This window comes from Plectropomus leopardus, chromosome 3 (assembly GCF_008729295.1).
Source record: "Plectropomus leopardus isolate mb chromosome 3, YSFRI_Pleo_2.0, whole genome shotgun sequence".
Lineage (NCBI taxonomy): Eukaryota > Metazoa > Chordata > Actinopteri > Perciformes > Serranidae > Plectropomus > Plectropomus leopardus.
In genome coordinates, this window is record NC_056465.1 from 37,922,940 (window position 1) to 37,936,786 (window position 13,847).

Here is a 13,847-nt window from a genome sequence, read left to right on the forward strand (position 1 = left end):
TCTCACCTCCTCTGTCTCAGTTCCTCTGTCTCACCTCCTCTGTCTCAGTTCCTCTGTCTCACCTCCTTTGTCTCACCTCCTCTGTCTCAGTTCCTCTGTCTCACCTCCTCTGTCTCAGTTCCTCTGTCTCACCTCCTCTGTCTCACCTCCGTCTCACCTCCTCTGTCTCAGTTCCTCTGTCTCACCTCCTGGTGTGAACGGACTCAGAGGTCCACTAACAGAGCAGTACCATGTCAGCTCGAGATGAGAGCGTTGGATTTCTACACCGTCAGCCGTCAAACAAAGATGAAAATACCAAAAACAAATCTTAAAAAATAAAATCAGAAGAAGAATGAGCCGCCTCTTACCCACAATACAACAGGTCATAGCAGGCTGGACAGTGAACCGTGTTGTTTCCTGTTGAGCTCTCGGTGGGCGCCGATGATGTCACTGATGATGTCACAGCGATGATGTCACTCTGATGATGTCACAGCAATGATGTCACTCTGATGATGTCACTGTTGTTGTGTGCAGCTTCCCATTGTGGCTTCTTCTATGGTGTCTCTGTACTTCCTGGAGCTGACAGACATGGTGCAGCCGGCACAGGTCGGTTTTCGCTGCCACGACAGGGAGCTCAGCATGCCGTACGTGGACGGCGGCGAAGAGCTGATCCCACTGCTGATGCTGCTGAGCCTCGCCTTCGCCGGCCCGGCTGCCTCGGTAACAAACACACACAAACACACACACGCACGCAGGTGGTGTCCGCCAGGTCAGAGCATCAGTGTGATGGTGATGATGTCACTTCAGGTGTGTCAGTAACCATGGAGACTGTGGATCAGGATAGAGCGGTCTCTAAAACACATTATAAACATTCAGGCCTGATGACATCACTGGTCCAGTCTCCAGGTCCTGACGGTGCGTTTGTTTTGTGTGTCAGATCATGCTGGTTGAAGGTCTGATCTACTGCCTGCAGTCCAGACTGAAGCTCCGCAGACCTGAAGGAAGCATCAACGCCGGAGGCTGCAACTTCAACTCCTTCCTGAGGAGGACGGTGCGCTTCGTAGGTACGACACTGAAACTACACTCAAGACTACACCTGGAACTACAACTGAAACTACACCTGAAACTACACCTGAAACTACACCTGAGACTACAACTGAAACTACACCTGAGACTACACCTTAAACTACACCCGAGACTACAACTGAAACTACACCTGAGACTACACCTCAAACTACACCTCAAACTACACCTGAGACTACAACTGAAACTACACCTGAGACTACACCCGAGACTACAACTGAAACTACACCTGAAACTACACCTGAGACTACACCTGAGACTACAACTGAAACTACACCTGAAACTACACCTGAAACTACACCTGAGACTACAACTGAAACTACACCTGAGACTACAACTGAAACTACACCTCAAACTACACCTGAGACTACAACTGAAACTACACCTGAGACTACAACTGAAACTACACCTCAAACTACACCTGAGACTACAACTGAAACTACACCTGAGACTACACCTGAAACTACACCTGAAACTACACCCGAGACTACAACTGAAACTACACCTGAGACTACACCTCAAACTACACCCGAGACTACAACTGAAACTACACCTGAAACTACACCTGAGACTATAACTGAAACTACAACTGAAACTACACCTGAAACTACACCTCAAACTACACCTGAGACTACACCTGCGACTACACCTGAAACTACACCCGAGACTACAACTGAAACTACACCTGAGACTACAACTGAAACTACACCTCAAACTACACCTGAGACTACACCTCAAACTACACCTCAAACTACACCACACTACACAGTCTTCACCTGTCTCTGTCCTCAGGTGTGCACGTCTTCGGTCTGTGTGCGACGGCGTTGCTCACTGACATCATCCAGCTGTCGACGGGTTACCACGCTCCGTTCTTCCTCACCGTCTGTAAACCGAACTACACGCTCGCCGGCGTCTCCTGCAACACCAACGCTTACATCACCAAAGACATCTGCTCGGGTCATGACCAGCACGCCATCATGGCAGCCAGGTGAGTCCTGTGTTCAGGTTCCTTTGGAGATTAACCCTTTAAAACCCGAGCAGACTGGCTGGTTTCTTCTAAAGCACAAAAAGACAACAAGTAGCAGAAGAAGAAATGACCCAAAAATAAGCAAGAAATTATCAAAAAGTACGAAAAATTACCTAAAATTATTTTAAAAACATACATGGCAAACATGACTCAGCGCTCAGAGTTTAAAGGGTTAAACAGGAAAGCTGAGGTTTGGCTTTTGAAGGGTTAAAGTGATTCTTTGTTATGGTTAAACTTTTTTTCTCTCTCTGACAGAAAAACGTTCCCTTCCCAGCATGCAACGCTGTCTGCCTTCGCCGCTGTTTATGTATCTGTGAGTGGACTCGTCTTTGTTCAAACCGCTGAGCTTCATTTAAAATGCCGCCGACACAAAGACGACGATGCTGTTTAACAAACGCTGTGCAGACGTGACTGATGACAGCGCTGAGTAAACGGCGTGCTGGTGACGCTCACCGCCTTTCTTGTCTTTCAGATGTACTTTAACTCGACCATTTCCGACAGCACCAAGCTGCTCAAACCTGTCCTCGTCTTCGCCTTCGCCATCGCGGCGGCGCTGACGGGTCTGACTCAGATCACGCAGCACCGCAGCCACCCCATCGACGTGTACGTGGGCTTCCTCATCGGAGCCTTCATCGCCGCCTACTTGGTGAGCCCACCGCCGGTCACATGACAGGAGACACGCCCATCACACGTCCACCTGTTGTCATGGACACCTCTGTGTCTTCCTGTTACCATGACGACTGCACCACTCTAAGACTACCACAGAGACAAACAGGAAGTCTCAATCAGCAGCCGTCCTCCACGAGACACAACACGTCTCTGTCTGTCCTCACTCTGTCTGTCCTGTCTGTCTGTCTGTCCTCACTCTGTCTCTGTGTCCTCACTCTGTATGTCCTCTGTCTGTCCTCACTCTGTATGCCTTTGTCTGTCTCTATGTCCTCACTCTGTATGTCCTGTCTGTCCTCACTCTGTCTCTATGTCCTCACTCTGTATGCCTCTGTCTGTCTGTCTGTCCTCACTCTGTCTCTATGTCCTCACTCGTCCTCATGTTCGTATTGAGTGACATCATTCTATGATGTCATCTGTCCTCACTGTCTGTCTTCTGATTGGCTTCCAGAGTTCTTGTCTGAAATCAGGGAAATGATGTCATCGACGACATCACTAAATAGAGCTGAAGCTGAAAGTTGAAGTTTAGTTTTCTTCTTCTTCTTCTTCTTCTTCTTCAGGCTCTTCACGCTGTGGCCAACTTCAAGTCCTCTGATGACATCACTCCGGCCCCGCCTCCCCCGCCACCAAAGGAGGACCCTCTGCGAGCACTGACCGAGCGGGGACACGAGTCAGTCTACAACAAGGGTCCCGCCTCCGCCTCGGAGAGCAATGATGAGATTGCACCAGCTCCGGCCCCCATGGACCGGCTGGAGGGCCTGGGGCCCCTGCAGCGGGAGAAGAGCTCCATAGGGAGCCTGAAGAGGGCGAGCGTGGATGTGGAGCTGCTGGCGCCGCGCAGCCCGATGGGCAAGGAGACCATGCTGACCTTCAGCAACACGCTGCCCAGGGCCAGCATGAACATAAACGGGGTGCTGGGGGCCAACCCAGGGCCCGAGGACCCGGTGCAGCCCGTGCAGCCGGTGCAGCCCATGCAGCGGCGGCTGAAGGCGGTGCAGGTGCCTGTGGACCCGATGCGCTCGCAGCAGCTGGTGTCGGAGTGGAAGCAGAAGTCGATGGAGATGCGGGGCTTGAGCGTGCGGGACGAGGCGGATCAAGACGCCAGCGAGGATGGCTCCGAGGTGGGCTCCATGGGGACGGATGAGGGGGGGTCTCAGGCCCCTCTCTTCCAGCCCGTGGTGCAGTCTGCAAGGGCGTCATCCAGTCGTAACCCCACTCCACCTCCAGGGTGCGCCAAAGCTGTGGCGACTCCCAGACCGCCACAGATGCCCGAAGCCGGGCCTCCGCCGGTGTCCCCGAAGAGTGCGCTGACCCGCGCTAAGTGGCTTGCCATCCGAGAGAAGACAACTGGGGAAGGGTCGGGCCGCAGCACCACCAACCAGCCACGACTCATGCAGGTTATTGCCATGTCGAAGCAGCAGGGGCTCCTCCCCTCCTCCTCCTCAGCTGAGAGGTCCTCTGAGACCACCTCCACCTGCTCCGGCACCTCCTCTACCACCAACTCCCCACACTACCACCCCTCTGAGCCACAGCGGGAGGTGCCCGGCATAATCACCGTGGACGCCCACGCCCCCCACCATCCTGTCGTCCAAGACCCGCCTCATCCTCAAGCCCCACCCCTAGTAGGTAACAGTAACCCCTGGGAGTGGGCGGGCGCGTCCAGTGGTGGCGACCCGCGAGACACCTATGACCTCAACAGCCTGACCCGCGGAGACTCCGCCGCCCGTGGCAGCAGCTTCCGGCCGCATCGATCTGCCTCGCCGTGCACCGCGGTCGACCACAACCCAGCCCCACCCCCTCAGCACCTGCAGGCAGAGCTGTCGGCAGACGCTCAGCGCAGGGAGATGGCCATGAGACGCAAGACGGCGCTGGTTCTATTGGATCGAGAGATCCGAAACCAGACTGAACAGGAGAACTATTACAAGAGTCTGCAGGGACGCAGGTTCAAGGACTAACCCCGACCCTTCAAAATAAAAGCCTTATTCTCAAACTGCTCTCTGACAGCACAAACCTGGACGGCTCCGAGGACCAAGTCACTATGCACCCACTGGACTTCCTGTGAGGGAGGTCCTGATGCTCGGTGGCTCCACACTAAAGACCGCCGTCGACTGACGATAAACATAATAAACAATCATAAAAACAACAATAAACAACAATAAAAAACAAAAATAAACAACAATAAACACAAAACAAGACGTCACCAACTGCAATAAATAACACTACCATGGCAACCATCACTTGTGGTTAGAAGTGACGGTTGCCACAGTAACTCGGGACCTGGGACACTGAGAGGCAACACCTATAAAAGCTCGAGTTTTCAGGAGTGAATTCCCCATCGAGTCCCTGATCCAAGTCATTTCATACCGAGTGTCTGCCATCTGTTTCTCTAAAGAATCTAGCTGCTCGCCACCGCGTCTCTAAAGTCACTCCGATCTGCCTACGTGAGTCCTCGTCCTCTGAAAACTCTGCAACACAAAAAAACGAGGTGTTGATCATCTACACTGCTCCTGAAGAAACGCTGCTTTTATCTGAAATACACCAAAATATTTTGTGACTGTCGTCGTCTTCGACCAGCTTCCTGTTACTCAATTTTAGTCATGACGAGTTTTTGCCCATTTTTGTTTCAGGTTGTCGAATTCGGGCACTTTTTCTTTAAGACGTCTGTCCTTCAGCAGAGGGATCTCTCCTCAGTCACTCCTCCTGAGGTGTCAGCAGGGTTTTCCCTGTTAAAGGGGGTCTGAGCACAGACTGATGGTGCCTGCTGTACAGTGCTCTGAGGCTGACTGTATTTTAGATCAAACTGAAATTGAATTGAAACAATTGTTCCTCTCTCTGGGACTGTATGATTGGCATACGCTGATCTCTGGCTCACCTGTAGAGCTCTTTGGGTATAAAAATTAAAAACGTCGGCTCACCTTTCTCACGCTCGTTGACATGTCATACCAGCACTGACGTCACCCTCATCGAGCAAACCCGCCAACGCGTGACGCTCAGAGTAACTGATGGAGTCTAAAGACAAACTGTCGGACCAACAGTCCGTCACCCCGGAGGTGTTGTACCTGATGACCTGGGCTGAGGACGTGCTGATCCGACGGTCAGTTTATCTAATGGCCACAGGGGGCGCCGCTGTGTTTTTGCCGCCGTCAGAACGAATGGTTCGGCCCGATTGGGCCTGGTTCAGCACGTTTCCTTTGTCCTCGTACATAACGACGTGCAGAATGAACAGCCGCAGTGTGCGATAACTCACCTTGGGTCCCGAGTCGACCTGAACATCCTCAGTGGCGAGTCGAGCGTCCGTGGTGTCGAGCCACCGAGCAGTAAGCTGGAGTTTCCATGGTAACTCCCTCTGTGAACAACCTGTGGTCAAAGAGCACAGAGATGATTCAAAGACTCATTCTGAAGCACAAACATGCAACAAACATCGAAACCTGCAGTGGCGCTCCCATGATGAGATCCTCCTGATCTGTCACCGGCCCAGCAGCCTGGCTACCACTTCCTGTTTCCTGCAGAGACCTGATTGGCTGGCGGACTGTTGGAGGTCTCACACTGATTGTATATTACCTGGACGAGTGTGTTGTTGCCTTTCTGTTGTGATGGCTTGGTTGCTATAGTGATTCTCAGCATGTTTGTTAGTTTGTGTGCTGCTCTCTGATTGGTCGAGTGTTGTTTGTGCGTGCGTGTGTGTGTGTGTGTGTGTGTGTGTGTGTGTGTGTGACTTTAAAAGTGTGTATTACAGATGGACCGAAATGAGATTAAATATTTATAGATGCTTACATCCACAATTTAAAGATACACTCACTGATTTGGTTTCAGTGTCTTTGATGATCAAATATATTTAATTTATGAAAGAATTCTTTCGATTTTTTTCATAATTAGTAACAAAGAAAATTAGGATAAATGTTTCAACTAAAAAACTACAACTAAAAGAATCATTATTTAAAGGACCATTAAGTATTGGGGTCACGATTTGGGGGAAAAAAGGATTTTTTTCAAAGTAAAATTGCAATGCTGCGAGCGAGAGCAGTAAAATCACAGAATGTGTTCATTTTCTGTTGTAATGAACAAAACGGATGATTTGTCTTTAGCACGGAAACCCAGCAGCAGCTGTGAGAGACTCGACGTGTCCTCTGAGCTGGTGAAGACGCTGATTCTGGATCAGTGAGTGAAACATCGATGAGGCGACTCTGAGTCTGTCTCTGCTGTTTATGTGTCTGTGTGTCGTTGCATGTGTCGACGTTTGATTTCAAATCAGACGCCGGTCGTGATCATCGCGGAGACAGAGCTTTTCAATCCTGAAGAGACTTTTCCATCTGAATGTAAAAAGACGAAGCTTCATTTATCTTCAATCTGTACATGCAAAAAGAAAAAACTGCTGCTATAAAAAAAGTTTAATCTGTGAACATAAGAGCGGAGGAGAAACGGGGAGGATGCTGCATGCTCATTGGTCGTGACGATGAAAGTTCTCAATAAAGTTATTCTTGATCAGAAGATCAAGATCAGAATTTTCTTGTTTTTTCTCTCTCCTGTGTAAGAGTCTGAATTATGTGAAAAACTACAATGTATACATTTCTTAGGTTTTTCATAGAAAAGGAGGTTAAGGAGTAAAACGTCTCTTCACAGAGGAGAGAAAGTTGATGTCCGTCATTAATGAGTTAAACTCGTCTCTAATCCCTCAGTTTAAAGACGCCTTGATTCTTTTATTCCTTCAGTTTCTTAATAATTTGAGTTTTGTGGAGTTCTTGATCCCACGGGGCATCTGGTTAAACCCACCAATTAGTGCTGAGAGATTAAAGACCTGCGAGATGTTCGCAGTTGAGCGGACTGCGGGAGATTTCTGTCTCCGGAGGACACTTAAATAAAAATCTTTAATGAAGCCGTCAGCTGTGAACTTTCGCTGAACCGGTTCCCATTCTGACAGTCTCAGTGGCGAGGCCAGCGCTCCGAGGGAAACTGATGGTTTTTAATTCTCTACTCCGCGTTAGTTCACGTGTTTCCTGCAGCTGCTGGGCTTCTGCTGATGGAATAAAGTGTTTTTTTAATGCTGATGTCCTGCAGTCACATCTTTATCGCCCTATTCTGTGGTTGCAAACAGACTGAAAATCTGTGAATCAACATGTGCCTCTGATTATTCCACGGTTTTAAAAGAAAGTGTGAAAATAATTAATTCAACACAAATAGAAATAGAAATGAACCTGCTAATAAATCAAAAGGTGCAAACTCTCACATGAACTCTTAATATATCCAAATACAGAAATAACATAATCAGATAGAAACAAACCAACAAAAAAGTACAAAGTGCAGCCCATACAGCCCCAAAAACCAACATTTATTTTCGACAAAAATGCGTTTATAGGATCCATATCTTCAATTTTAATTATTATTATCCTGCAAACACCAGATATTTTGGATTTCCTGAACATGCAGCAGAAAAAATCCTGCATCTTTTGAAACTTTCTTGTGCATATAAGCAAGCTAAACTCTCAGTGAGGATGAGGCTCAGGGTGAGTTTGAGTTCGTAATTCTCAACTTGTTTGCAGACGATTCATTGTTTTCTGCAGCAAAGACATACTGCCGAGGTTACGTTGAAACGAACTTGTTCCAGAGTTACCGACTGAGAAAAATGTTTCGTAATTTAGAATTACAAAAAATGAAGACTGTTTTGTGATTCTTTGTGCTGGTTGTATTTTCATTTCATCTGTTTTACTGACAAGGACAACAAACATTTCTGTGAACGTGCAAGAGTTTCATTCCACATTTCATTTTCATTTTCCTTTGATGAGTATTTTCAATCCCATAACATTTTCACAGATTAAGGGCAGCAGGACCCGAAAAGACAGCAGCTGACAGAAAACAAGCCACGCAAAACCACAAGACACAGCAGAACATCAGAACCGAACAACAAATAAACAACAGAACAAGAGTCACGATAGCGACGACCATCCACCGACCGCACGATTCCGCTGAATGTTTTCAAATGTCAACAAAGGAAATTATCTCGTAAAAGAACACGATACGCCAAACAGTCGTCTGATGACACGTCACACAGCACTGACTTTATTTAACCCAAAATCTGAGCCCCTACACACACACACACACACACACACACACACGCGATGCCTCACTCTGCTCAGGTGAGACTCACCTGGATGATGTCACACAGGAGTCAGACAGAAGACAGACAAACACACACACACACACACACACACACACACACACACACACACACACACTGTCCTGTACCTTCAGGCTAATTATGCAGTTTCCATGGTAACAGTGTTGATGGCAGATATAGAAATAAGAGTGCCAACACACACACACACACACACACACTCACCTCCATCCTCCGCCTTTTCTTCACTTCCCAGAGGCGATCCAGTAGCCAGCGTGTTGCTATGGCAACAGCAACCAGGAATGTGTGTGAGGGGAGTTTATTATTTTAATAGCTTGGTGTTTAAACGCGCGCGCGCGTGTGTCTGTGTGTGTGTGTGTTGTCATGGTTTTAAGTCTTGTATTGTGAAGGAACTGTATCAGTATTCTCTGAGTCAGTCTGATTGGAGGACAGCTGATTCCTGCAGACAGAGACACAGACAGACAGACAGATAGATAGAGAAACAGAGAGAGTCAGAGAGACAGACAGACAGAGAAAGACAGACAGAGAGAGAGACAGACAAAAACAAAGAAAAGATAGAGAGAACGACAGAGAGAGAAACAGACAAGTGGACAGTGTCTCGGGCTGAGGACAGACAGTGGGACAGTTTTATGTGTTGAGGACAGACAGTGGACAGTGTCGTGTGTTGGGGATAGACAGTGGACAGTGTCGTGTGTTGAGGACAGACAGTGGACAGTGTCGTGTGTTGGGGACAGACAGTGGACATTGTCTCATGTTAAGGACAGACAGTGGACAGTGTCGTGTGTTGGGGACAGACAGTGGACATTGTCTCGTGTTGAGGACAGACAGTGGACAGTGTCGTTTGTTGGGGACAGACAGTGGACATTGTCTTGTGTTGAGGACAGACAGTGGATAGTGTCATGTGTTGAGGACAGATAGCGGGACAGTGTCGTGTGTTGAGGACAGACAGTGGACAGTGTTGTGTGTTGAGGACAGATAGCGGGACAGTGTCGTGTGTTGAGGACAGATAGCGGGACAGTGTCGTGTGTTGAGGACAGACAGTGGACAGTGTTGTGTGTTGAGGACAGATAGCGGGACAGTGTCGTGTGTTGAGGACAGATAGCGGGACAGTGTCGTGTGTTGAGGACAGATAGCGGGACAGTCTTACGGTTTGAAAGATGGTTTTTATTCTTTGTGTCTTGGTTTTTTTTTTATGCATCAGTTTAAATCATGAAAACAAACGGCCGCTCTGCGTCACACGGTAACTCTATATTTCTTTTCTAAATGAATCAGACACATCGCTTTGTCTGAGGCTCCGCCCAGCTGCTGGCAGCTGATTGGACAAGGAGAGAGGACCAATCAGGAGCAGCCGCTCTCTTTGTGTTCCAGTTTTCAACCATTTTAACCTGAAGGAGGAAACCAGACAGGAGACACCGTGTCCTTTATCTCCCCCACTCCCCTGCAGGGCCAGGTCCTAGGTCTGGTCCCACTGGTCTTACTGGTTTCACTGGTCCTGGTTCTCCTGGTTGGCAAACACTCCAGCCTCCCAGCGTAGAGCGCGTTGGTTTTTGTGTCGAATAACTCGAGTTGACTCAACAACCTAAAAAAACACAAAACATTTCAGTTCATCTGCAGAGGACAGCTGGTCAACCAGCTGTTGACCAGTTAACCAGCTGTTGACCAGCAGTAGAGTCAGGCGATGTCGCACCTCATTGTTGACGTCGTCAACCAGCTGGATTCCCGCGTACTGAAAAAACAAACGAGATGAAGTTCATCAGTTTGGCACAAATCCATCAGCCATCAGTCAGAACAATACTCTTCAGCTGGAGCCACAGATACAAACTTTTAATTTAAAAAGATGAATTTCAACATCTGACAGGAAGCAGAAACCCTCCAAAATAAGAGTCACGGTGTGTGTTGAGGACTCACTGCACTCTCCTCCAGCTTCAGTTTGACTCGTCTCTCCTCAAAGTCCTGCAGCAGTGTCTCCGTCAGTCCTCGGACAGGAGGAGGCGCTTGGACTGCTGTGGGGGAGGAGGAGGAGCAGGAGGGGACGGGGGATGACGAGACGCAGCAAGCGGAGGAGACAGGAGGATGGGAGGAGGTCCAGGGCTGAGCGGTGACGAAGGAGATGGAGGGCAGACGGACAAAGGGACGAGGGGAGGCAGAGGACACGCTGACTGGTTTGTCTGAAACACAACAGAAAGGACATCATCAGGGGCATCATGGGTAACCTCACGTGACACGGTTTGATGTCAGTTGTAGCGCTGTTGGAACCGCGCAAATGGTTGGTTGACTTGTGCCACTTCAAACGTGACATGAGGACATCTCGTCTCTCAGAACACGAGACCACGTCACCAGCTGTGTAATGCCTACTGTAGCCACGCCCACATTCCCATCATGCTCAGTGCTGGTTTGCAGCCCAGTTTGCTGTTTTCTGTCACTTTCTGTCAGTGTTTATCCTGCGTCTGTCCTGAACACCGCGGTTTATGCTGATTATCATCTGTTTTTGTTGGTTTATACTTCACTATGTGGCAGGCGATTCAAAATGTCGCGGGCTACAGAAGCAGGAGCGCCTCGTCATATGTGAGGCCACGCTGCCGGACGAGCTGAACACATTTTACGTTCGCTTTCACCTCCTCAATAAGGACTCAGCTGTGAAGTCTTCTCCGCCTCCAGAGGGCCGGCCACCCTCAGTGACCACAGCACATGTGAGGAAACTCCTGCTGAGAGTGAAAACAAGCCCGCTGGCCCAGACAACATTCCTGGACATGTACTAAAAACTTGTGCTGATCAGCTTGTTAATGTTGTAACTCACATTTTTAACATCTCACTCTCACAGAGACTGTTCCCTCCTGCCTCAAGACAGCCATCATTGTCCCTGTACCTAAAAAGTCTGCTGTTTCTAGTCTCAATAATTACCGCCCTGTGGCACTTACCCCCATCCTGATGAAGTGCTTTGAGAAACTGGTTCTCCAGCACATTAAAGACCAGCACATTAAAGACCACATCCCTGCCAGCCTGGACCCCCACCAGTATGCTTTCAGAACCAACAGATCCACAGAGGACGCCATATCTACTGGTCTTCACTCAGTCTTCACTCAGCTGGAGGATCAGAACAGTTACATCAGGATGCTGTTTGTTGACTCTCCCATGAGGCTGATTGGAAAACTTAACATTCAGGGCATAGGTACAACACTCTGCAACTGGACACTGGACTCACATGCAGACCCCAGAGAGTTCGGATTGGCAGTCACCCCTCCCCTACATCAGTGCTCAACACCAGAGCCCCCCAGGGCCGTGTGCTCGGCCTCCTCCTGTTCACACTGTACACCCATGATCGCACTCAGACATCAGGAGAGCTCTACTGAGAAGTGTGCGGACGACACCGCCATCATCGGCCGTATTACAAACAACCATGAGAGTTCAAATCAACAATCTTGCAGAATGGTACAGAGAACAACCTACTGCTCAACATCACTAAAAAAAGGAGGCAAAGACACATACTCCTGTCTACATCAGTGGAGCTGAGGAGGAGCAGGTGAACAGCTACAGGTTCCTTTGAATCACTACCTCTGAGAACCTTTATTTATCACACATCACCACCCAGGTTAAAAAAGCACAGAAAAAGCTCTACTCCCTACGGAAACTTAGGAAGGCCATAGAAAGTATACTGACTGGAAACATCACCAACTGGCACGGTTCGTGCACGGCCCAGGACAGGAAGCTCCACAGCGGGTGATTCAAACTGCCCAGAGCATCACTGGTTCCCATCTACAGAGCATCACTGGTTCCCATCCACAGAGCATCACTGGTTCCCATCCACAGAGCATCAGGGTCCTCGGTGAAGTGAGGTGTCTGCAGAGCTCAAAGGACACTGAAGGACAGCAGCCACCCCAGACACAGTCTGTTCACCCTGCTGCATTCTGGGAAAGGACACAGAAGTATCTGCTGCGGAAACACCAGACTACAGAGCAGCTTCTTTCCTCAGAGACTCCTCAACTCCTCCTTCAACGCCAAAAAAATGTAGCAGGATTTAGGATCACCTTCAATTTCATTTTTTCTCAAACCACGTTTAAGAAAAATGACAATAAATCTACCTCATACCTGTACGGATCCAAAGGTACCAGCACCTGTACAGGTGAGTCAGGTAGGTTGGGTGGGTGTTGACTGTTGGTTCAGACTGTGTCTGTGTCTTCAGTGTCCCTGTGTCTTAGTGCCTCAGACCTCTGTGTCTTAGTGTCTCAGGTGTCTCTGTGTCTCAGGTGTCTCAGTGTCTCAGTGTCTCCGTGTCTCTGTGTCTCCATGTCTCCATGTCTCTGTCTCTGTGTGACTTGCTGCAGTGAATCTGTTACTGATTGACACAGAGTGCAGCTAAACCTGCAGAGACTGCTGGACTTTGGTTATTGTCTCATTGTCTCTGTGTCTCATTGTCTCTGTGTCTCTGTGTCTCTGGACTTTGGACATCCCTGGTCTGGTTCAGTTACTGATTCTCAGCATATAAATGTGAGAAAATGCAGCGTCGGCACTAAGCACGCTCAGTTTTCACTGGCATCCTGTTGTTTCGGACGGTTCAGTCTGTACACTTCCAGGAGGAACTTTTATTTTGAAAATGAAAGACAACATGTGCTCCTGACCTACAGCCCACCAAGACAAAAATGTCCAAAGTGACGTCATTTATTTGCCAACAAAACCTACATTTTCGTTGGATTTTCACATTTCTAACAGTCCTTGAACACATCATGTGAGACAGATGCTTCATTATTTTACAATCTAAATGAATTCACTCAGAAAAACATTTATATNGAAAGACAACATGTGCTCCTGACCTACAGCCCACCAAGACAAAAATGTCCAAAGTGACGTCATTTATTTGCCAACAAAACCTACATTTTCGTTGGATTTTCACATTTCTAACAGTCCTTGAACACATCATGTGAGACAGATGCTTCATTATTTTACAATCTAAATGAATTCACTCAG

General features: G+C 48.5%; 1 protein-coding gene and 1 long non-coding RNA gene across 2 annotated transcripts in view; one reads left to right on the forward strand and one right to left on the reverse strand.

Annotated features, from left to right (window-relative positions):
- plppr3b (phospholipid phosphatase related 3b) overlaps positions 1–7,173 on the forward strand; it is a 7,980-nt gene extending 807 nt beyond the window's left edge. Inside the window, exons 2-7 of the mRNA XM_042484127.1 lie at positions 514–699; positions 917–1,043; positions 1,855–2,050; positions 2,345–2,402; positions 2,562–2,735; positions 3,316–7,173. Of these exons, the coding sequence (XP_042340061.1) occupies positions 514–699; positions 917–1,043; positions 1,855–2,050; positions 2,345–2,402; positions 2,562–2,735; positions 3,316–4,710 (2,136 nt within the window). The 3' untranslated portion in view covers positions 4,711–7,173. The remainder of the gene's footprint in view (positions 1–513; positions 700–916; positions 1,044–1,854; positions 2,051–2,344; positions 2,403–2,561; positions 2,736–3,315) is intronic.
- A 2,776-nt stretch (positions 7,174–9,949) lies between these two features.
- LOC121941379 lies at positions 9,950–11,189 on the reverse strand. The gene is made up of 3 exons (XR_006105737.1): positions 10,794–11,189; positions 10,573–10,611; positions 9,950–10,464 (listed from the first exon to the last, which is right to left on the reverse strand). It is a non-coding gene; the product is annotated as an uncharacterized LOC121941379 (long non-coding RNA).
- Positions 11,190–13,847: the final 2,658 nt, after the last annotated feature.